Source organism: Malania oleifera, chromosome 8 (assembly GCF_029873635.1).
Source record: "Malania oleifera isolate guangnan ecotype guangnan chromosome 8, ASM2987363v1, whole genome shotgun sequence".
Classification (NCBI taxonomy): domain Eukaryota; kingdom Viridiplantae; phylum Streptophyta; class Magnoliopsida; order Santalales; family Ximeniaceae; genus Malania; species Malania oleifera.
In genome coordinates this window covers 87,708,877-87,735,078 of record NC_080424.1, presented here as the reverse complement: position 1 = coordinate 87,735,078, position 26,202 = coordinate 87,708,877, and the positions used below count along the sequence as shown (strand labels likewise).

Here is a 26,202-nt window from a genome sequence, read left to right as displayed (position 1 = left end):
TTTGACTTCATTTTCTAGACACAATTGGATTGTGCTAATCGTATTCTTCTCCAAATCAGTCCAAACATTGGCAGCCATAGTCTCTGGCTTCATCTCGATCAACGACTTGATCAAACCTTATTGAACCAAAATATCCTTCAGTGTGCTTTGTGGTAAGCTGAAGTTGTTCTGCCCATCAAACTTCTCCACCTCAAATTTTGAAATGCCAACACCTACCGTTTTGCTTTGAATCTCACAAAACAAACAACACGGTTGGATCCGAGACGGTCGAAAACCCTAGAAATGGTTTAAACCGTTTGAAAAATGGATCTGAAATGGTTCTGAAAAGCCCAGTCAAAGTTCTGGTCAAACCTAGTCAAACCTCGGTCAACTTTAACGGAATATTCTAACAGCATTATTGACGTCGTTAATAACATCGTCTGCTGATGTGGCACTATGGGGCCCACTTATTAACACGACATTGGGGCCTCGGCTGCTGACGTGGCAAGTCATGTGTCGTTGGTCCTGGCTAACGAGGCGGCTTGCTGGATGCTGACGTGACTTTGACATGTACGCTTACGTGGCGTTGATGGTGCGCTGATGTGGTACGCTAACATCAGAAGTCTTCAACCTTCAGCCTTGTCGGGAGAACTTTGGCGCATGGGAGCGTGTGAGGGCACTTGCTAATTGCTGGTGTGCACGTGAAGCCGTGTCGGGGCTTATGGCGACATCGTCTTTCCGTTGGCAATGCGTGTAGGCGCGTGGCTTCGTTTGAGCTATGTTCAAGCTACAATTACCACTATTGGCTTTGTCTCAACTAAAGGAACATGTTGGTGGCCTCAAAACTGAGTTTTGAGCAACTAGACAGAGGCTCTAATCCATCAATTTTGCTCCAATCTGGCAGTTTTGTTCCAACCTCGCTTTGATACCATTTGTTGGGGTGGATCTAAGAGCAACAATCACACATGAGCAAAAATAAACAAAAGAAATGGAACACCGGATTTACATGGTTTGACTGAATTAACCTACGTCCACGAAGCACACACCAAATCACTATAACTGAAAGAATAATACAAGGAGGAGGAGGCTACTGCCCTCAACTGAAGTCTCTCTCTCTCTCTCTTTCTCTCTTTCTCTCTCTCTCTCTCAACAGAGTACACATTGCTCTCACCCACACACAATCCTCTGCAACTCACATCTTGCCACATCGATTACACACACACACACACACACACATATGGATGGCGGGTAAAAGTCAAGCAGAGGCAGCTGAAATTTCAGCAAGGTCGGTAGGGTTGATGGCCTCCGATCTCCAACGTCAATGAACACGGCTAGGTTGGTACGGCTGCCTAATCCATTATGAGCCACACCCTAACATCCATCTCCCTCTCACTCCTTCTCAGTGCTCTCACTCTCGTCTCCTTTAGTGGCTCAGTCCCTCTCACGATCTCACCTCACCTTAGTCTCCCCCTGTAACGACCTGCTATTTAAATGGGGTTTTTTTTTTTTTACACTATAATATTTAAAATGCTTTGAAATCATACTGTATTAAACCTAACCATCAACCTAAGCAGCGAGAAGTAGAAATCAAATAAACATAACCACATATAGTTATATACAATACCAAAGTGCTAAATTGTTTCTCAGAATATACATGCACAACTGTTCCCCAAGATACCCTCAACTGGGCTGGGGTTATACAAAAATACCCCAAAAATATACTCACTATCTACTGACAGGGCAATACAGCAGTCCCTCTATCTGCGAGTCTGGTCTGCTCGCCTACCCGGGTCACTTGAAAAATGTTAAATTAATTGGGATGAGCCAACGCTCAGTAAGACGAAATATGCTATTATTAGTGTGTGACAAATGAGTTACAATACTATGAAAATCTATCACTGAATCTGTAAAATACAATACTAGTAATATAAATCTTTATCCTTTACATGTTGTTTAACATTTCTGTACTTTAGGTTTCTACTCAAAATATTGTTATTATACATATATATACTTTATATTTCTATAAAATTGTATAATTATAATAATAACTGTAAACTTCCTTGTGGATAACTGTGTGTCATGATTTAACCCCTCATGACAGGGTTGTGCGGTCCGTAGGCGGGATATACCCTGGCTGGCAAACCAGGAATAAATCACTATACTCCAAGTCTGATCAGCCCTCCTCAACCCATATCTGATGGGGAGCCTGTCCACTCGTGGGTTCTATGCGATCGACCTTTATATCACGAATTATTTGAATAGGTGGTTGCATTCTATAAATTATATGTAGCTATGGTGCCGTGCTTTGTAAACTGTATAGTCCAATCGGGTCTGATACTATATAATACATCTCTATATATACAATTATCTATTTTACCATGATTCTGTGATAACTGTATAAACCATGACGCTGTAGAAAAATGTATCTATATCACTGTGTTTCTGTAATGAACTGTAAAACTATATGTCATGGCACTGTAAAACTGTATAATCATGGTATTTTTGTAATTGCTGTAAAATACATTCACTATCTGTATATTCTATAAAATACATTTCTGAAAAATACTGTAAAGCATGCTTCTATACTATATCTATATTCTCAAACCACACAATAATTTTAAAACATATTAATCATGCATGATAAACTGTATAAGTCTCTGTTGTGAATAATATTCTGGTAAAACATTTATAATTTTATACTGAAATCATATTCAAATAACCTAGCATAGCATATTTCTCTTACCTGACTACTGGAAAGCCCTTATAGTGTACTGGTCTAACACCTGCAGGGTTCTCCACTCAACACCCTGAAAATCATAAATCTCAGAACAAAACGTCACTATTTTTACGTCTATAGCATTTCCTACAACTTTCTAAAAGTCAAATTCTGAATAAAAGGTCTTACCCTAGATTTGGAATGAATTCCAACTTCGTTTCACCAACGATCCGCTCCGACAGACTTAAAAAGAATTCCGCCAGGAGCGTCGTGGTGGCCTCAGATCGTCGATTTGGCGACTGACGGGGCCGAAATCGAAGAAAGGAGGAGGAGGAGCCGTAGAGAGAGAGAGAGAGAGAGAGAGAGAGAGAGAGAGAGAGAGAGAGAGAGTGAGTGTTTCGGCTAAAATTTTGCGATTAAAAATCAATTTAGAGCTATTTATATTGCGAAATTCGTCGACGAGCCACACCATCTCATCGACGAGTTCTTAAGTAATTTCGTCAACGAACCTTACCCTTCGTCGACGAAATTCAGAGTAGCTCAAATTCTACTTTCGGTATTTTCTCGTCGACGAAGTTTGCCCTCGTCAACGAGGCCCTAATAAATTTATTGGAGTCTTTTCCAAAAGTGCGATGTCGCTTTCATCAACGAAATCTACTGCCTCATTTTGTTTCTGTTTTCATTTTCCTCCCTCTTTATTATTAAAATACTATTATTTTTCGAGCCATTACAACCCCCTACCTCTCAAATCTCAAATCTCTCTCTCTCTTTCTCTCTCTCTCTCTCTCTCTCTCTCTCTACTTTTTTAGTAGTCCATCCATTACTTCTTTTTTTTTTTTTACATTTTATATTTTTTTTAAGATTTAATAAATATAATAAGGAGTATTTTTAAAAAATAAAATTTAAAATATATAATTATTTTTCAAACGAATAACTCATTAGAATTTATATGATTATGATTCATTTAATACCGACTTGTTTATAATCTTATCCGTTTATAATTCGATCGGACTCCAATTAGAAATCATTTTGCCAAACCCCTAATTTATGATGGGGTAGGCCTGATGGGAGGACAAGGTGGTACTCCCACAGCACCTAAACGTCCCGGCCCATCGAGGATGGAACCCCACTGCAATTGCGCAATAAATATCTCATTTCTGATTTTAAAGATTATTTACAGAAGATTAAGCGAATTGGGAATTCTACGTCCAGACAAGACAGGGAAGCTGACTTGCGCAGCCCTTCTACGCGTCTTCTGCTGGGACCAATTTCCTCGGTTTCACGAACCTCTTCCATCTGATTTTCTCGGGAAAGTTGGAGCGTTTTCTCTCTCAGCTTCGAAGAGTGGGAAAGCGATTATTGAATACTCGATCTCGATTTGGGTCGTGCGGAGATGTTGGGACTCGGGGGAAGGTACTACTGGGGCAGATCGGAAGGGGGGAATTCCAGAGGAATAGTGGTGGTGTTCGCATGGATGTGCAGTGAGGAAAGGCTTTTGAAGAACTATGTCCGACTCTACTCCTCCATTGGTTGGGATTCCCTCGTTTGCCATTCCGGATGTCTTAACATGTAAGCTCAATCCGCCCCAATTGGGTCTTTTCTCTTTTTTCTCTCTCGATCTCTCGATTCATATCTACTGTGTCAGACTATCGGCTAAGGGTTTTTGTTCCTTTTTTAATTAGAAAAAATTACCCTTTGGGATCTTATTGAGTTTGCAGAATTGTCTTTCTGAGAATTGGGGTTTCTCAGTTTTATATATGTTGTCGAGCATGATGTTTTATTGATATGCTGCAAGATCAATCAATATTTCCACAATTTACTTCTTCTGTGTGTGTGTGTGTGTGTTTAGAGCTGTTATGGTTCAATCTGCTATTCCTTGTTTCAAGTTTTAGTTATTAAAGCAACTTGCTAAGTCATTAATTAAGCTGGTTTTTTGAAGATCTGGGAAGTTCATTTATCCGACAAACTCTCCAGAAGGACATATCTAGAGGAATGGAAAATGGCTGAAATAAGTATGGGAGATGTAGCTATTTTGTGGAAAGATACAATTTGTTCATGATGCTGGGTGCATGAGAGAGGTGTCTTTGTGAAAAGTGAAGGCAGAAGTTCCCTCTGTGCATTTCATGTTGGTCCTCAATAAGCGCTACAAATAAACTAAGATACCAATAGCATTTCAAATGGGTACAACTTTTCAAATTCACATTGCTTACTCTTATTTGGGATCAATATGAAATGCATATTGGACCTTTACAGAAGTTGTGCCCAGTTTGAGAGAATTGCCTTTGAAAATATGACACAGAACAGAAAACATGAATTTTTTGTTATCAATATCTGTTCCAGTCTAGCATGCATGCATGTGATTGGCATGGGTGAACGAGTAGACATATGGAGCTCAATTTCTCAATTTCTCGTTTCATGAAAGATTATGTGATGTATCAATATTTGTGCTTAGTAAACAAGTTTTAAAATCTATAATTCTTGCAGGTTTGTTCCTGCACAGGCCACATCATTAGCATTTGATCTTCTCGGTGAGCTTGTTAAGGTTAGAGCTAATTCAGTTCTTCATACAGAATTGTTTTATACTTTTATATTATGCTTGCTCAATTGATCTTCAACATGATTACTCTTGTGGCTATTGTCTGGTGCAGGACTGGCCTATATTAGAACATCAAGAAAATTAGATAGTAGCCTTTAAAATGAAAAAAAAAAAAAATCAATAATAACTGAGTTTAAAAAGATGTCATTTCTGCTTCCTGTTTTCACTTGCCCAAAAAAAAATGAGAAAAAATAAAAAAGGAAGGAAAGTTGCACTTCTCTAGGATTTTCAGATAATTTAGAAACATCTCCTACTACTCTAACATGAACCTTCCTTCTTGTTCGTGGGTTTTATCACATAGCTTCACAGAAAGTCATGATATTAACAATGTTGCAGTTCAAAAAGATAGTCTAACCTGATTTATTTTCCTTTTCTAAAGTTAGTATAATTTTAAACAAATTAGGAAAAAATTGATTATTTTAAATTGAAATTGGGATCAAAAATTTCTTTCTTCATCGTTGTTAACTTTGGTGCAATCCCAAGAGGTGGTATTTAAAAAAATTTTATTCCCTAAGTCAATCCACTAATCAATAGTATTACACAAGCCTAAGGTCAATTTAGTGCATGTAAAATAAATCAATGCAAATATACAATGGAATTTAAATTGTAATAAAAATTTAATCAAGCATGCACAATAAAGCAATAAAGGAGACGACACCCAAAAATGTTATTGAGGTTCGGCCAAATTGCCTACGTCCCCGCCTTGGCTAACAAACACAAGAATTACCACTATAGGCTCACTTAACGGGTGGAGCGGCACCTAAACAATCAGATCAATTGGCACAGGGCTGACCTCAATCTTTACAATTAGATCAATTAATACAGGGCTGACCTTAACCTTTACAATCAGGTCAATTAACACAAGACTGACCTCAACCTACACAATCCTTACCGGGTTGGAATACCGCTCCCTCAGGCCACGCCTGGAAATACAATAATATTCACTTATTCAAATGGTACAGTGATTGTGCTTTCATGTAAAGCAGATATGTACCCAATATGCGCAACTAATAATCAATTCACACCAAACATGTATGAACTATAAGTTCAGTGGTGTATATGTGCAAACTACACTCAATATAATATAATCAGTATAATGCTCGTTCAATACAAGTAATATCTTGGAATCTAAGTAAAGTACTTCAATAGCAAATCAATATTCCAAAAATACGAATTAGATAATCAAACTAATTCAAAAGGGTTTTCTTCAATGTAATATGCACAGTACTAGTTTGAAAATATTTGCTTGTTTGAAAAAATATTTGCACAAACAAAAATCAAGTTATTGGACACTTGCAACAAGATGTAAATATCCTAAGCTTACTTAGTTTATCTCCACACAAGATTTATCAAGTTAAATTTGTGGTATAAACTATGCCAAACTCCCCAAAATCAATATCAAATATTCAAGTAAGGCAATGAGAGTATTAGCAATACTTAATAAGTACTAGCACACAAAATATACTTACAATGCTAAGATGTATCAAGGGAATAAATATACGTGAGTATTTGGAGTGGAATAGGCTAAAATAGGTTTTTGAGATTGAGTGGATTTTTGCTAATTATTTTGGCTAATCTCTTACTAATTATTGCAAATGAAGCTCTATATATAGAGATAGGAAAAATTATAGTCGTTAGGACATGTAGGGTATTATTATATTTGTTTTAAAACATTTTAACCTCATTAACCTTGTTTTAAAAAAATTAAATCATGGTAAAAAAGTAAGTCCAACCCGAGAGCACTGGTCGACCGGGACAAGTTTGGTTGACCCAAGTTCTTGGGGTTTGGTCGATCGAGCTAAAAATGAACTAAGGTCTCGGTCAACTAGACATGTATGTCCGAGGGCAATTTTTCAAATTTGTGACGTTCGGTCAACCAGGATCATTTTGAACTATGCTGGTCGGTCGACCAGACCATTGGGTTCCCACACGTGGGAACTCGGTCGACCAGGTTGGTGGTATACAATTTTCTCTCGGTCGACCAGGAAGTCAAAATGTTGACTTCAGGGAGGTTCGATCGACCAGGGCCATTTGAACTACAAGAGTTCGGTCGACCAGGATGTGGTCAATCGGTTGACCCAAACCGGGTTCGGACGACCGGGGGCAAAATGAACTGCACAGGTCGATCGACCGAAAGGTGCACATTTTGTGCATTTCGGTTCTGTTTTATGCAATCAATCACCTGTTTCAAATAATCATTCATATACGTGCATGAGTGAGTGTCCTAGAGTCATTTTTAGGTCTTTTTAAAGGCACCAAAAAAATTCGGTGTCGGTCGACCGAAGGGTGTTCCCTAAGGTCTTTCTATGGTCATTTGATTTTCAAGAGATGTGTAAGGACCTAGAGTCGTTCTAAGGTCTTTGAGCTTGTAGTTTCTACATGCATGAAATGTAGATTATTACAGACCCTTTTTTAATTAAATATTACAAATCTGAATAGAAATTACAACAATTAAATTATAACTAGGGTCTTTGTCTTTTTCAAGTCCATGTGCGTGCACCATATGATACCTCCAATTGGTCCTGCACACAAACTCATTAACCATTAAATATCATAATATTTGTCATAATCAAAACGACATATGACCAATAAGGTCAACAATATCTCTCTTTTTGATGATGACAAGTACTTGCCCTACTTCTCCCCCTTTTGGCAACAGCAAAAAGGGCCTAGATTAGAAATTAAAGTATATAGGCAAATAATCATTTGAATACACGAAGTGTTTGGGAAAAGTTTTTTAGAAAATTCGGCAGCATGCCATTTGAAAATAGAACATTTTCCAAAAAAATTCTATATGCAAGTGACCTGATGGAGCAAAATATTTTCAAATCATGAAATAGAAGTATAACCTTTAGGCATTCAAGAAATTGAATAGTCATATAATGCAAAATGAATGACAAAGATAACTTCAACAATTTAGTACACAAACAACACAACTGGTCATTTAAATGGCATGAAAAACAGAGTTCGACCATAGATATGCACAAAACATTTCAATTGACACATATCATAAGACCCGTGAAAGATTTGAATTAAAAGCACGTGACATATGATACCAAAAAGGAAGTTTGAGCATAAATACAGTCTAACCAGTTCGCATGCATTTTCTTATGAAGTTATAGAACCAGTTATGCAATTTTGAAAACCATATATGTAAATAATAATAATGAGGCAAGAGGAAAAAGAGTTTGTTTTGAAATTTGATCTTGCCATAAAGTATTACAATATATATATATATATCCTCTTTTTAATGTTTGCAAAATAGTGTTGGGGGTGTGCTTGCTGAAAAAGAAGCTTTAAAGATAATGCAAGCACTACTTTTCTAGTATTTCATTAAGTACAAAATTAGGCATGACTTGAAAAACGCAGCCATAATGATCCTAAAGATTTAACAATCACATGCAAGATCATATGGCAAACACAAACAACATGTGGCAAAGAAATATATATCAACGTAAGATTTTCACCAACATCATTTCAGTTAAGCACATGTCACATTTGATTCAACACCATATCTAAGCTAAAAAGTTTGTGAGCTTAATATGATAGGCATTTTAATTTTAGAAGCACCCCCTATCAATTTGAATTATTGCCTAGATACTATAAATTACTTATACTTTGCAAGGGATTCATTTCATTGAATATGTCAAAGTATAAGTGAGCACACAAACCATTTTTCAACAACTATACTGGATATTTATTAACTATATTTATCTCTCATTAGCATAGTCATTCCTATAGACAATGATTGTATTGGAAATAGATATTAAGGCATTCTATGCAATTCATGACCCAAGAACATTTCATATCAAATCATCGAACTTTAAGTGCAGGATATAATGTTCAAGGATATCAAAAGAATCTCAATTTTTCAAATTCAAAGCATGATTCAAATGAGTTCTTTATGCTCTATTTCTAGGGATGAATCTTAGTCTTTCTAAATATTTGATGATTATGCTAGGATGAAGTTTAATTTGCTTAATTGATTTTCACTCATCCTTTCAAAAATATTTTAACGTTAATTTTATCATAATCATCTTTATCACATGGTTTTATAGGGGAAAATCCTGGCGAAATTTCGGCAGCATGCCGTTTGTATGTAGGACAATTTCCCATAAAAATCAATACCTGATAGTGGGTTGTTTTCAACAGATAAGTCATATAAAGCAAGCAACAACCTAATATCCACAACTAGCATGCAAATTATATCACTACATCCGTCATGCAGGAGGCTTTCAACACAAGCATGCTTTCCAGTAGTTCAATCAACAACTCATAAAAGAAATGAACTATCCAATAGATGATATAAGCAATAGCTAACAATGGATAGTTATGGGATTAGTGCAGAGTTGTTCTCATAAAAGCATACAAACATATAAGCATAAATAAGAATATAGAGCATTTTAATGTATATAATCATGAAAGAATATATGCTCCCCCTGAGTTATGCACTTATTCAATTTATGTCTTTTCTTATTTTTCAGGTTCTTTAGCCAAGTGTATTAAGATTTTTAATGATATATGTTTGGCTTTGGATGAATAGGCTTAGAGGACCAAAGAGTTACAATAAATATTTCTTGCACAGTTCTAAGCCTATATTTGCCTCTTTTCTTATGATTTACAATACGTGAGAGGCCCTAAGTTGGAATGACTTTTGAGAGAGGCAGCCACACTTGCCAACACATCCATTCAACTTAATTCATGAGGATGAAGCTCTAATGGATTTTATTTAATGCTTGAGAGCTTATAAAAGAAGTTTTGAATTAATACTCTTGATAAATTAAAATTTATGTTATGTTCAAAGAGTATTTATTATGAATGGACATGATTCAAGATATTTGCATGGAAGAGGATATGTCTAAATAATTTAGATAAAGAGCAACTAGAAGAGTATGAATTTTGGAACATTGCTTTTTGGTGATTGGAATGTATCTTTTAGATATGATCACAATTTTGGAGCAAGGATACGAACTAATGAGAGGATGGATCTTTACCTGATGTGATCATGGTAAGGTAAAGATTTCCTATGGAGGATATAAACCAAAATTAGAGGATTTATAAATTAAGCTCAAAGGGAATTTTTGATTTGACAGTGAAACTTGAATCCCCTCATGGATGCCTCTAGTTTTGATCAAGAAAGAAATGTCTTTTAAGAAGCACAAGAATTATTTGAAATTTATGATCAATAGTGCTTTAAGCCTAGAATGATGACTAAACATTTTATTAGGCATTTTAGGCTTTCAAAATGAGTTTAGGACAAGATTTTTAACTTCATTTCCTAAAACTCAAAATTGTGCAATGGACAAAGTATGCTTGACGTTAGATATTCATATTTAAGCGTGAGTTAAGTAATTTGAAATTTAAAATAAGGCAAACATGTCATGTCTATTTGGAAGTGGATTTTTATTCAAGCAACCACTGATTTCATATTTTAACCAATGAATATATGCATTAAGTTCAGATTGGTTATTTTTCTTGAATTTTCGTATTGACTTGATTTTTCAAAATACTTAGTATGTAAAATTTTAAATAGTGGACATATACTAAGATTTTACATTTTTAGCCCTGAACCATTTCCTAAGCCTTTAGAAGACGCTACCCCCTATAGCTTATCTTAACTTCTAAGGAAGAATTATGTGATCATGTAATTCCTGTTTGAGCAAATTCTTCCTTGAATTTCAAGGAGTTTTCTTTCTTACCAACCTATATCATTTTTTTACCTTTTATTCTCGATGGGTTAGGAGTCGATGATTCTTTGACTTTCCATACTCGTTTGGGTTTCACACCTTTTCTTTTAAACGGGCAATCAAATTTTACGTGCCCCTTCTTTTTACATAAGACACATGTAGTGTAAATGTATGAACTGGAGGAGATACTAGCATAGTGTTTTGATTCTTTTACAAAGTATCCCATGTATAGGTTCTTTATTTTCTTATTTCCAATTCCATTAAAACCTATACCTTCTTTGTCTAAGGTCATCCTTTGCGAACCTAATAGTTTGTCAAAATTTTCTTTACCTCTAGTTAATGTATGGATGATCTTAGACTGGTCTTCTATTTTCTTCTCTAGATCTTGAATTTTTGAGTTTTTCAATTCTTTGCAAACATTCTGGAGTTTCATAAGTTCTTTAGACATATTGTTTGCTTTATTTTCAAGATCAAAGATATGAAGATCCTTTTCATTTTCAATTGTAAGTTGGGATCTTACGTCTTTAAGCTCTTTTTGTAGCACAACATTCTTGTTTTCCAAATTCGTGATTTTCAAATCCTTTTCTTTATTAACAAGAATTTGTGATTCAAGTTCTTTCAATGATGCCTCATTCTTGTTTTGCAAAACATTGTAGCGTTCAAGTGTTTTAACAAGAGACTTATGAGTTCTAATATATTCAACTTGCAGTTCTTCATAAGTAGGCATGCTCTCACTATCACTACTATCATATGATTCACAATCAGACATATCATTCAATTTAGCGTATGAATCATTTTCAGATTTGTCTAGAAAAGCAAAGGGAATAAAGATAACCTCATCATTAGTTGAAGCAACAAAACACTAGTTACCTTCCTCAAGATTAGCGGAGCTTGAGTCGCACGGAGAGATAACTTCCTTTTGCATTGACGCTCCATATCTCCTCTCAAGTTCATCTCAAATCTGCTTAGCCTTACTACACGCCATAACCTCACATAAAACATTAGAATTTAAAGTATGCAGTAAGGTGTTCATGGCATCAAAATTTACCTGTACTAAGTTCCTATCATGGTCATTCATTTTACACTCGGATTTAGGAACATCAGTACACCCAATAGATTTCATAGGCACACAATCACTCTGATCAATGACTTTGCAAAATTTCCAATTCAAGGCTTTCACATACACAGTCATTTCGAATTTCCATACAGTATAGTTATTACCACAGAATACAGGTGGGTGTGTGACCAATCTTCCCTCACATGAAAGGGATGCAGTAACACGAGTCATCATGATCTTTTACTAAATGACATCTAAGTCTAAGTTACGAGACTCTGATACCAATTGTTAACTTTGGTGCAATCTCAAGAGGGGGGGTGAATTCGTATTTAAAAAAATTTTATCCCCTATGTCAATCCACTAATCAACAATATTACATAAGCCTAAGGTCAATCTAGTGCATGTAAAATAAATCAATGCAAATATACAATGGAATTTAAATTACAATAGAAATTTAATCAAGCATGCACAATAAAGCAGTAAAGGAGACAACACCCAGAAATGTTATCAAGGTTCGACCAAATTGCCTACGTTCCCGCCTTGGCTAACAAGCACAAGAATTACTATTATAGACTCACTTAACGAGTGGAGCAACACCTAAACAATCAGGTCAATTAGCATAAGGCTAACCTCAACCTTTACAATCAGGTCAATTAACACAGGACTGACCTCAACCTACACAATCCTTATCGGGTTAGATTACCACCCCCTCAGGCCATGCTTGAAAATACAACAATATTCACTCAATCAAATGGTACAATAATTGTGCTTTCACGTAAAGCAGATATGTACCTAATATGCGGAATTAATAATCAATTCACACCAAACATGTATGAACTATAAGCTCAGTGGTGTATATGTGCAATCTACACTCAATATAATATAATCAGTATGATGCTCAAGAGTGTTTAATACAAGCAATATCTTGGAATCGAAGCAAAGTACTTTAATAGCAAATCAATATTCCAAAGATACAAATCAGATAATCAAACTAGTTCAAAAGGGTTTTCTTCAATGTAATATGCACAGTACTAGTTTGAAAATATTTGCTTGTTTGAAAAAATATTTGCACAAACAAAAACCAAGTAATTGGACACTTGCAACAAGATGTAAATATCCTAAGCTTGCTTAATTTATCCCCACACAAGATTTATCAAGTTAAATCTGTGGGATAAACTATGTCAAACTCCCCAAAATCAATATCAAATATTCAAGTAAGGCAATGAGAGTATTAGCAATACCTAATAAGTACTAGCACACAAAATATACTCTCAATGCTAAGATGTATCAAGGGAATGAATATACGTGAGTATTTGGAGTGGAATAGGCTAAAATAGGTTTTTGAGATTGAGAAGATTTTTGTTAATTATTTTGGCTAATCTCTTACTAATTATTGCAAATGAAGCCCTATATATAGAGATAGGAAAAATTATAGCCGTTAGGACATGTAGGGTATTATTATATTTGTTTTAAAACATTTTAACCCCATTAACCTTGTTTTAAAAAATTAAACCGCGATAAGAAAGTAAGTCCAACCCGAGAGCACCGGTCAACTAGGACAAATTCGGTCGACCAAGCTAAAAATGAACTAAGGTCTCGGTCGACCGAACATGTATGTCCGAGGGCGATTTTTCAAATTTGCAAGGTTCGGTCGACCAGGGTCATTTTGAACTATACTGGTCGGTCGATCAGACCGTTGGGTTCCCACACGTGGAAATTTGGTCAATCAGGTTGGTGGTATACAATTTTCTCTCGGTTGATTAGGAAGTCAAAATGTTGACTTAAAGGAGGTTCGGTCGACCGGGGCCATTTGAACTACAAGAGTTCAGTCGACCGGGATGTGGTCAACTGGTTGACCCAGACCGGGTTCGTTCGACCGAGGGCAAAATGAACTGCACAGGTTGGTCGACCAAAAGGTGCACATTTTGTGCATTTCGGTCCTGTTTCATGCAATCAATCTCCCATTTCAAATAATCATTCATATACGTGCATGAGTGAGTGTCCTAGGGTCATTTCTAGATCCTTTTAAAGACACCGAAAAAATTCGATGTTGGTCGATTGAAGGGTGTTCCCTAAGGTCTTTTTATAGTCATTTGATTTTCAAGATATGTGTAGGGACCTAGAGTCGTTCTAAGGTCTTTGAGCTTGTAGTTCCTACATGCATGAAATGCAGATTATTACAAACCTTTTCTTAATTAAATATTACAGATCCGAATAAAAATTACAACAATTAAATTATAACTATGGTCTTTGTCTTCTTCAAGTCCATGTGCGTGCACTATATGATACCTCCGATTGGTCCAGCACACAAACTCATTAACTATTAAATATCATAGTATTTGTCATAATCAAAAGGGGATGTGACTAATAAGGTCAACAATCGTAATTTTTACATCATCCTTTTTGTCATTATATTTGATGGTTAATAGAGGAGAGGGAAAGTAAGTGATAGAATCAGTTGACCCCAAGAGAGGTCAATGTTATTTTAAAAGCACTTGGGGAGGTCTATAATTTTGACGTTAGTTAAGGATGGTAAGTGATTTCATGAGGAAAAGGAAAAAAAGTCTTGACAATTCCATGCTACGTGTCACAAGGTAGCAGTTTGAGGGGATGTCAAAGGGTAATGACATAGGCAAGAAAGATGGGAGGTTCCAAATATGTAATTATGTTGTTCTTCAAAGATTTACATAGTTGGATCCGGCCTATCCCACTAGCCCTTGATATCCCCTTGCATTGGTACCTCGTGACATTAATAACATGTTCACAAGCACATGTATAAAAGATCTACTAGTATCATTCATTGTAAGAGCGACACTACATCCACATATTTGAGATTCATAGTACAATGTAAATCCCTTGAGAATTACATATTAGATGCCATCTTTATTGCCTGTGCCATTGCACCTTGATAGCCCCTTACTTTTCTACCCTGTGACACTGTGCTCTTTGTATGGCTAACAAATCTTAGAAAATGAAAAATAGCATGACTTGGATGCACTTTTGACTATATTTGCTTGGATATGCAGGAGCTAAAGATTAGGCCACGCCCTGTCGTCTTTGCACCTTTTTCTGGTGGTCCAAAAGCTTGCATGTACAAAGTTCTTCAGGTAAAAACTTCAAAATAAAAATTTCCTGTGTTGTTTAGTAAATCATGGCTTATAAAGTATTATAGATTGTATGGGGGACAGTGGATGAATTTTTTTTTATTTTAGCAATTTTCCCTTCATTGCAGATTGTTGAAGGGAAGTGTGAAACGCAGCGTGATCTGGTATGGTTTGTTTCTTTTATGTCTCTCAAAGATTGGTTTTCAGCTCTATTGAGTGGTTTTTTCATGTGATTTTGCCTTATCCAGTTAATGTAGTGTCTGAAAAGATGTCAATATGCCACACATAATTAAAAAAATAGCATGCATAAAGTTCCCGTCTTGGTTTATTTAAAGCTAGAGCATGTGCATGTTGGGCAGAAAAATGTGGTCTAAGTTCTTGTTAGTTCTCAATAGGTTATTTGGTTTTGAATTTGACAACTTCTATATTTGCTTCCTTTTTGACCTCATTGTTTGTCTTCTGTGAAGGATGATTGCCAACTGGTTCGAGACTGTATTTCTGGCTACATTTACGATTCTAGCCCCATAGATTTTTACAGTGATTTGGCTTTTCGATTTTTTCTTCACCCAAGTGTTCTTAAAAGGCCCCATCCACCAAGACTATTATCCTGGACGGCAAATGGCATTAGGTCTGGGTTGGATGCTCTCTTTATCTACTGGTCTGAATCACAGCGTTCTGACTTTTGGCAGACCCTGTACTCTTCTGTTGTAAGTATACATAACCACCACTACATGAAGTTGTACATTCCTTTTGTTTTCTGCATATTCACCATTACTATTTTGCAGAGCATGGGAGCCCCCTATTTGATTTTATGCTCAGAAAATGATGATCTTGCTTCCTATCAAACCATTTGCAATTTTGCTCAACGTTTGCAAGAGCTTGGGGGCGATGTTAAAATAGTGAAATGGGAAGACTCTCCTCATGTAGGTCTGCTCCTAAACCTATTCGGGGTTGGTTTTACATTTGATGTATGCTGCTTTAGACTATTTTAGTTCTTGGATTCTGCAATTTGTGTCAAACCTGGACTGGGTTTTGTGGGTGATGCATCAAGCTTCCATAAAGAACACATTTGGTACCACATGAGTGCATGCATTCATATCTGGGCCAGTAAGTTTTCTGAACTGTGCCCTGCTTTATTATTAAATCAAATAAATCTGATAGGCAGAAATTGTTAATATAGCACATATAGTAGCTTTACCTTTTTGTTTTTTCAATTAGCATTGTGGCAAACATTTTTCTTGTCCAAGTAATTTGAAAGTCTTATCTATATCCCAATTTCCTAATATATCTAAATTCTCATGTGGTGCAACTTTCTTCCATTTCTACATGCTTCAATAGATCCTTTTCACATGTTGTGCAAATATTTCTGTCCTTATTTCCCTTTTCATATGATTCAATGTTGCCACAGGTCACTATCGCTTCCATCCAACTGACTACAAAGCTGCTGTGACTGAGCTACTTGGAAAGGCAGTGCTAGTTTATTCCCAAAGATTTCAACGACTTGAAGGCGATAGAATGGCCATAGAGGAGACGCATGAAAAATTCCCTAGGCCAGACTACAACATAAGAAAAGCAGGGGGGATGTCTGGCGAGAGCTTACATGGATTAGCCCTTGAGTCGAGTGATCACTTCGTCTTGCCTAGCGCAATGGAGTACCATGAGGTTGAAGATGTTGGGTCTGCGCAAGACGAACACGGGAGTGGTTGCATTTATGTGCCTATCCCACCAACTATAAGTTCCTCCATGGTTCCTGATCACCTTCTTTTTGACGTATCTGTCCCCAAGAATGTCGAAGGTTGGGATATGACTACAAGGCCGTCAGTCTCCTTGAATGGTACAACATCTGCTTCTGCTCAGAGAAGTGCATCTTTCCATCTTGTGAAATCCGCACGGCGATCAAGGCTGTAAATCTCTTGGTGCAGAAACTCATCCCATGGGCTGTCCATGAGTTCATTGTAGTCTCATTCCGTTCCGGGATTCAGTTTTGAATGCAACACCGAGCAGCCACGAATAAGCCAGTAAAATCTCCAGCTAAGTTACACGACTATTGACACTTTGCTGTTTTTGGGGGTAAAAAGGAGTTTAACATGGTTTAAGTTGATGGCCTTTCTTATAATTTAAAATGTCCACATAATTAACCGGAGACATGAATTGCGGAGTTTGGACTTCAGTTGGAGATGGATGTGTTGTGAATAAGAGCCATTCATGCCCCTATTCATGTAATTGTCTCGTATAATCTGCCAATCAACCGTGGCTTGCATGTATTATCTTTTATACGGTATAAGGTTATTAATAAAAAAGCTATACTGTTGCTTAGTAAGAGATTAGTGTATATTTATTTATTAATGTATCATTCTCTTCAAAGCATGTTTCAGCATGTCTTTATGCATTAACCCTCACAACCCACCGTCCATCCTGTATTGTCGTTTGCCTTGTAGGCCTTCAAACAACTTCCAGAGGAAAGATTTGATTGCCAGTATGCCAGAAGGGTACAGAGAAGCTTCAGCATGTCAAGAATTCTGCTTAAATGCTCACAGGTTTTGATTTAGCTCTTTTACTTGAATACTCTCATTGAAGGCTTGGGCTGGAGTTGCACCATCAGAGATAACCCATCACTCATAACCCATCACTCATCACTCATCACTCATGTGCTTCTCCTTTGTTGTTAAGAGTAAAAATATAAATTATATCATCTTTTTATTTTTATTATTATAATAGAGACAATATATTTTTTTCTAAAAATAAATTATTAAAAGTTTCAAATTAAATCAATAATCAATGAAACTTTTTGAGCCTTTTTCTAAAATTATACTAGATACATATCTTAATTTGGGTCTTACAAGAACTAACTAAATAATAATAAGAAGAAGCAATTCTGTCATTCAAAGTATTTTTTAAAAATAAAATGCTATGTTGGATCTATTGATGTTAATTTGGATAAAAAATACTAATCTTGCCTGAGCTTTGTGTAACACACTAACTTCTTTTGAAGTTTCAAAAATCTTATAAATCTGTATTGAGGATTTTCAAAAAGATGTAGTTATCTTTTGAGGTCTCAAAAATCTCATGGCTTTCCTTGATATTTTATTTTTGGTATACTAACATCCTTTCCTTAGACTTGTATTTTTTCAAATATTATGGAAGATTATTGTCTTTTTGTTGAAACTTAAGGGAGGCTCATGAAAATTTTGAAACATAAAGAAGACTCCTGTCTTTTTTTCCAAATATGAGGAAAGCCCTATTAAATTTTTGTAATAGTAAGGAAGGTAAATGTCTTAATAAGACACTTTCCAAACCGTCACTAATAATTTCGTCACTAAACTATTGCGAGAAGTCACTTTTGGCGCTAAAATTTCCCAAGAAAATATTAGCGACGGTTTCTATACTATTAGTGACGGTTTTAGGGCGTCACTAATAGTGAATAAGTCACGATTTCTCAATTGTCACTAATAGTAAATTATTAGTCACGATTTACAAAACCGTCACTACTAGTCTATTATTAGTGTCAGTTTAGGAAAATCGTCACTAATAGACTTGTATTAGTGACGGGTCATAAAATCATCACTAAAAAATTAGCCTTGATTGGGGTAAAAGTCAAGCATATTAGTTGTAGTATTAGTGATGGATCGTAAATCGTCACTAATAGTCATGTATTAGTTACGGTTCATGTAACCGTCAAAGTCAATAATATTAGTGATGGTTTAGCACAACCGTCACTAATAGTCTATTATTAGTGACAAATTTTCTCGACCGTCACTAATAGTTTTTGAATTAAAAAAAGGAAAAATTCAAGAAAAATAGCAAATTAATTCAAAAAGTTATGAAAATTTGTGGGGAGATAGAGGGTACATTTTGGAGGCCGTGGGTAGTCTATTTTTTGGTCTTACACTCCAGGACGACTTGAAAAATGTTGGAGAATGTTGCAGTGCACAACGTGCAGGATGGTTTGGATTTTTTTGTGGTTTCTTGTATTAGTCTTGTATCTCTGGTGAAGTTTTGCAATGATTGGACTGATTTTTTTAAATGCAATAAAGGTTGTGAGATCTTTTGAAACTGGTTATCACATTAAAATGGAATTTGATGCTCAAAAAAGAAATAACACGTTTAAGGTTCAGATTCTTTTTTAAGTAGAATGCTTGAAGAGAAAGATCGTCACTAATAGTCTTATATAAGCTAGTACTGATGATTCTCATAAATCGTCACTAATAATGCATTTGTTGATAGGGACAATGGCGATCAAGAGTGATTCACAATCAAGTCAATCTAATGTAGCAACGAAAATGGTCAATCAAGTGCAATTAGCGAAACGCAAACATAAAAATGGCCTCGCCTTGGCAAAATACCTGGAAACTGATCTAACTGATGAGTCGGGCCAAACACCTAGCCCTGTTGGACCAACACCCATCTCTAAAACTCCAGAGCAGAATGATCTATATGGCCATGGACTGGGATTTTTCTTAACATAGTGGACAAAAAAGATGAAAGAGTTATCATTGATAGTGAATATTGGTTGAAAATATTGATTCTCTAAATTTAAACCTTTTCAAGTTCATACATTTTGGAATGACCGTGTACAAACCATGGTCGGTTAGTTGTTTAGTGTCGTATAATTCATAGCTAGCGGTGGACAAATAAAACCGATTGCTGAGTTTGTCCAGGAATCTAAATAGGAGTTTTTCCCCCAACGAAGTTCCACTTTCATCATATGCGGAAGAATTTTCCAACTTCTTTGAGACAGACTTTGTAGCATTATTTTGCAAATGAAGGATTCACAAAAGCATTACTCATTTTTAGTTTCTTGAATGAATCAGGTCCAAAAGATCTTTTCTCACTTTTCCTAATAGAAGCAACCTCTTTCAAATCTAAGTAAGGAAAGATCTAAATATCTGGTCATGGACTAGGATTATTGTTTTTAACAAAGTGGATGGAATGAGATTCATTCTTCAACAACCATGTCAGTGTATACATAGGTGAGTTGCTCATGAAGATGATTACAATTCAAATGAGCTAGTATGAGACTATCTTTGTAGCAGTGGACAGATAGGAACTGTTGTTGATATATATTGTCTAGACCGTCAGTACGTAATTGTAGTGATCCAAGAAAAATAATTAATTAATTAATATTAATTAAATAATATAATATAATATAATAATTATGTATATATATATATATATATATATATAAAAGTAACCTGAAGGATCCTTCAGGAGTGAAATTTCAATCTGAGACCCCCCCAGAAAGCCATCTCTCTCTCTCTCTCTCTCTCTCTCTCTCTCTCTCTCCTCCATCCAACTTTCTCTCTCTCCTAAATTTTTCGGCGAAACGTGTGCCGATTGAAGAACGAAAAATATCCCTAGGTTCCAATCTTAGTCACCAACGTTTTAACCGAAGTGGATTCGTCGTTGGGACATCATAGGCACCACTCCTACGATAAGATAAGGGGAATAAATTATGTTAGGCATTTTAAAAATTAATTGATTAATTTAAAGTATGAGAATATGAAAATATTGTATATGATTTTTTGACTTATCAGACATATGAAAATAGTGGTTTTGGATTATCATATATTTTTCTGGGCAATTATTATATTATGAAATATTATTTAAAATTTGTGTGGCATGAGAAATGATTTTGTTACTATACAATAAACATGTGAGAATATTTTATGATGAAATGTGATTTATACTGGTTTATGAGAAATATTGAAAATACGGCAGATATTGTGAAATGATTAAATATGATTTTATAGTACAATATGTGATGACGGTTTTATACCAAAATACATACATGATATTTTTGATACTGAGATATGTGATGACGGTATTATACCAAGAAATGAAATGATAGAAATGACAGTTTTTATACTGAGATGTGAAAATGAGAACCCTGATGGACCAGTAATGTACATGAGAGCACGGTACAGTTGCTAGTGAATGAGTTAGTGCAACCACACTATTCGGGGAGAGTGTTGGTATTGGAAGTTGATTGGGCCTGCGGAGAGATGTTGACCGCCTTTGGGTCCGGACCAAGCTGCAGTAGGCCAATCGTACTACAAATGCATACAATTTGACTTAGCCTGGTAGGCCAGCCATGATTAAGTTCCACCTTCAAGCCACACAACTCGGTCATGTGGGGTTATTACATGATGGTGATGTAAGAATGTCCACTCAGGTTGATTTCTCATTACAGACATGATGATTCTACATTAACAAACATGTTGTGTTTTGTACACCGAGAAACTTAATGAGCATGAGCATTTTTTTTTAGAAAAATATATGGTTGCAAATGTGTGTATATATATATATGGTTATGAGTACAGTTTTCATGATTTCTCACTTAAATTAATTTTTAAATAAATGTGTTATGATACATTAAAACTCATGTTGCCACACACTGACAATAATTTATTCCTTCTTACTGAGAAGTGTCTCAATCCTATAACCTTAAACAGTTAAGGAAATTCAGGCAGCCGAACAGAGCGAAGTCCAAGGTAGAGGAGCCCTAGATACTGTAGGCCAGGGTAAGTGTTTTAATATAGGGATATGTTTTTTATAAACCTTGGGATATTTTATGGATGGTTTGGGGATATATGTATATATATATATATATATATATATATATATATATATATATATATATATTTGGAGACATTATTACTCTAGTATTGTATATGAGGATCAGGTACATTATGTTTTCTGCTGCTTTGCTATGATGTATTTATGGATAGGTGTATCCTTGGTACCATACTTTGGGTTCAGGTTGATATAGATATTGTGGTATCAGAACATATTTATTTATGTAGTAGAATTTTTGGGTCGTCACAATTTGATATTAGAGCCTAGGTTGCTAGGTTCTATAGACTTTAGTGGACAATGGATAACAATACCAGAGTATAGGAATAAATCTTGATGAGGGTGGGAAATGGGAAGACTAGGATTTTAGTAAGTCATTGTCGAAGGATAAGATTGGAATTTATGACTTTTTCTTGCAGCCTGGAGACAAGAATTTCGTGGTGGTTTCTGTGATTTTCCTAAAACGACAATTTCAGGAAAGTCATGGTAAACTAATGTCGGTTCTTGTTTCTGAGGGGTAAGAAGGAATCTTAAATTAGGAATAAGGATGTTAGGTTGATTGGTTGTAGGAGGAGATCTTATGGTTTCTTCATTAGATAAATGCACTGATCTTATTAAGACAGTAGGATTCTAAGATCATTTCGTTCTATTTTCAAGATGGACCTTGGAACTAGTAATGCAGATGCTAGTGGCGGTAACCATGCGGGGCCTTCCAGCATGGGCGGCAGTGATTCTTCCCAACAAGTCATGGTGAAGATACCAAGAAACTTAGGGGAACAAGGCTACCCATCGGCTCACCAGGGTTGCACCATAGAGCAGTTCACCTGGATGAATCCCTTGACTTTTCCAGGAAGTGTCGACCCAATTATTGCATAGAATTGGGTACAAGAGATTAAGAAGATCTTGATAGTACTACGTTGTACTGATGAGCAAAAAGTTCTTTATGCTACATTCAAGTTGACGGGTGAGGCCGAGCGATGGTGGTCAGTGGTGAAGCTCCTAAAGGAGTAGAGGCTAGTACCCATAGCACTGACTTGGGGTCATTTTAAGGAGATCTTTTTCGACCGGTAGTTTCCCGCCTCCATTAGGGATGCTAAAGTGGAGGAGTTCCTAAATCTGACCTAGGGCCACTTAATAGTGTAGCAATATGCCGCCAAATTTGTGGAACTGTCTTGTTTTGCCCCATACATGATTCCAGATGAGTCTAGAAAGGCGTAGAGGTTCGAGAGAGACCTGAGATAGGAGATATATGAGCAGGTGGCGGTGTAACAGGTGCGAGATTTTTCAAAATTGGTGGATAAAGCCACCGTAGTAGAGATAAGTCGGTAGAGAGGCATAGGGGTACTGAGTTAGAGGAAGAGGAAGAGGCCCATGCCTCCTGATTTTCAGGGGAGTACTAGTCAGGGTAAGTGGAGAAGTAACGAGGGGGGCCAACGACAAGTAATGGGACACCGAGTCCCTCAGGGTAATCCAGCACCCCCTACTTGCCTTAGATGTAATAAGAGACATTTAGGGGAGTGTCGGGTTAGGGTGATTATTTGCTATCGATGCAGTCGGCCTGGCCACATGGCACGAGATTGTCGGACGCCACCGAGTAATGCTCTCGCCCCTAGAAAATTTAGGGGAAACAACTAGGCATCTCGAGACAACTAGCAGAGGAACATTGCTTAGGCGTGGGTCTACTCTCTCACACTAGGGGATGCAGAGACTGTAGGAGATGTGGTAACAGGTATTATTTTCATGATTTCAATTAAAGCTGTTGTCTTGTTTGATTCAGAGGCAACTCACTCTTTTGTTTCTCGGGAGTATATCAAACTGTGTGGGATAGAAGCTCAGCCACTGGATGTCAGTCTATCTGTGGCCACATCAACATGAATAGTAGTAGTGTGTAGAAATGTAATGCTCTGAACGCGAAACTAGGGCCTGGAGTGTTATTTAAAACAAATCTCGGATACCACCTTGTGATGCCCTGAACCTTCCAAGTGGGACCCAGGTGCCACGTGTTCCATTACCTATATCTGATATTCTCACATCAATTATGCAACGGGAATAATAACAACTCCTTAATAATATAACAAAGTTTCTACATATCTATAATCTCAAAAGGTATTCTCCAACATCCAATATTCACAAACATATATATATATATATATATATATATATATATATATCTCAAAAAACTTAAATATAATACAACCCCAAAATATACAACTCAAAATGTAACCAAAGTTTATACCCTCTCTCTCTCTCTCTCTCTCTCTCTCTCTCTCTCTCTCTCAAAAACGCTACGCCAAGCCTTGAGCTCACTGAGCTCGATCACGTGATCCTCCTAAAAAAGATAAAATTCCATATCGGGTGAGACACATCTCAGTTAGTCGGAATAGATTAACACTAGTGTGTGGCGAGCTCGATCACGTGATCCTCCTGAAAAAGTTAAAATTCCATATCGAGTGAGACACATCTCAGTTAGTCGGAATAGATTAACACTAGTGTGTGGCTAACATGAGGTTTGTGTACAAATATACAATCATCATTTATAAAAGTATCAAAATTATGAAACCATTCTCTGTCCCTACTCACACACATGCAGAATATTTTACCAACAAGAGTTCCCAAGGATTAGGGTGATTACCCGCCCATATAAGTAGCTCCCCTCTGCTCTGATACCTTATGCAACCTACGTCCACAACTGAAGCATATCAGGGCACTACTCTTACTCAATAAGCCCTCAGGTGAATAGTTTATCTCATATTCACAATATTCACACAAATGTTTACAGGCATAAGTTTTCAAGGATAGGGAAGATTACCCGCCTATACAAGTAGCTTCCCTCTACTCTAATATGATATGTAACCTACAATTACATATGATACCTGTTAGGGCACTAGCTTTCTCAGCAAGCCCTTGGGTAGTGTCATGCCTCGAACCCGGTAATAGGACCCAGGGGTGAGTTAGTAACCTAATATGTCCCTGTATCATGCAAATTACCAGTGATACAATACCAAATGAATGAAGGTCCGACCCCATGGGGTTCCCAAGCACCATATACACATTCACAATTACGACCAATAGGTAGTGAAAAATATTCTTTCTATACATACATCATACCATACTAGAGTCTATACAAAAGAAGTCTAGGCTCCATAAAATAAAACATACACTCGGGTGCCAACCATACCCCAAAAATGACTACTCGATAAGGTCCTAGCACTTACACAAGCGTTATCCATAGTACACCGACCACTACGCTCCCAACACAAGGACGCTAGTTCTAGTTACTCGTAGGACCTGAAAAATATGTACGTACCGTAGGGGTGAGACATATCTCAGTAAGGCGGATCTAGGTTATATCAGTGTGTGGCATATGAATGTTATCATGACATAAACATATACATTTCAATTCAATTCCAATATTTTCACAAAAACAGTTCCAGTATAGTGCATCACACGCACACACACATGATCAAGTAACCCGATGTCGTCACACCCTTCGGCCTAAAGCCGGTCCGCATTACACGACGTCCTCGACACATGGCGTAGCCCTAGACTCCCATGGCATCGTATCGGTACAACTGGTGGAGCTACACCCTTTGGTGATTAGTCGGTAAGGCTCACGCTCTCGGATATAAAGTCAGACACTCTTGCCAAACATGGTAGGTGATATTTCACACCCTCGGATATAGAGTCAGAAACTCTTTCACAACCTGGAACAATTCGAAACTCAGTTCCTATATGCTCATATAACACATCCATCCACACTCATTTGGTAATCACAACAATCATGGTTTTCAGAATGCAGTTTAAAACAAGTCAAGGCACGACCATTTCCATAACACAATATATATCACCATATATTCACGATTTTCCAATAAAACCAGAGATGCAACCCAATGCCCCCTTTTTCCCAAAACTGTAATATGCAAAACCCATAATTTTACCCGTTAGATCCCCCCATATGAGTAGCCAAAACACACACAAGACCGTGAACTATAGTTCTACCGAGTCTGATTTCGAAAATAATAGATGTAAACAGAATCCCCTTACCTTTCCCTAAAAATCCAATCCCGAACTCTACGGCTCCTAAACCATGAACCGAGTTCCCAAAACCTATAAACCACAGTACAGAACATACTCAAAATTCCATTCCCTACCAAACTACCGGAATAGAAATGAAAATCAAGTCTTACCTCGATTTTGAACCAAAACCCAAAAATGCTCGGAATGAAGATCTGTTCCACAAATCTTGAAGAGAATCCTTCCCTGATCCTCGTGGTAACTTCGGATCGATGATTCCAACAACGTATGGCGAAGAAATCTAGAGAAAGAGTGTGGCCTTTGAGTTCCTAAAGAGAGAGAGAGGATATTTCTAAATTACTTAGCTTGGAAGAAATGCAAATGGATATTTATAGCCCTTTGACTCGGTCGACCTCGTTGACGAAATGGCGTCTTCGTCGACGAGCCAAAGTAGACGGTTCATCGACGAAACAGTG

At 36.7% G+C, this 26,202-nt stretch overlaps 1 protein-coding gene across 2 annotated transcripts; it reads left to right on the top strand.

Annotated features, from left to right (window-relative positions):
* Positions 1–3,691: 3,691 nt before the first annotated feature.
* Positions 3,692–17,459, top strand: LOC131161714 (uncharacterized). 2 transcript variants are annotated; one of them, XM_058117674.1, is made up of 7 exons: positions 3,692–4,264; positions 5,180–5,237; positions 15,062–15,142; positions 15,268–15,303; positions 15,607–15,846; positions 15,925–16,062; positions 16,548–17,459. In XM_058117674.1, the coding sequence occupies exons 1-7, from the start codon at positions 4,089–4,091 to the stop codon at positions 16,587–16,589; spliced, it is 771 nt and encodes a 256-aa protein (XP_057973657.1). In that variant the 5' UTR covers positions 3,692–4,088; the 3' UTR covers positions 16,590–17,459. The 2 variants fall into 2 exon arrangements, with proteins under 2 accessions (XP_057973657.1, XP_057973656.1); XM_058117673.1 differs by having other exon boundaries at positions 15,925–16,066.
* Positions 17,460–26,202: the final 8,743 nt, after the last annotated feature.

Excerpts from the sequence above, each read along its gene's own strand:
- LOC131161714 (XM_058117673.1), top strand. The coding sequence starts at position 4,089 with ATGTTGGGACTCGGGGGAAGGTACTACTGGGGCAGATCGGAAGGGGGG. Across the intron at positions 15,304-15,606 it reads GTGAAACGCAGCGTGATCTG|GATGATTGCCAACTGGTTCG; the intron begins GTATGGTTTGTT and ends TCTTCTGTGAAG. Across the intron at positions 15,847-15,924 it reads AGACCCTGTACTCTTCTGTT|AGCATGGGAGCCCCCTATTT; the intron begins GTAAGTATACAT and ends ACTATTTTGCAG.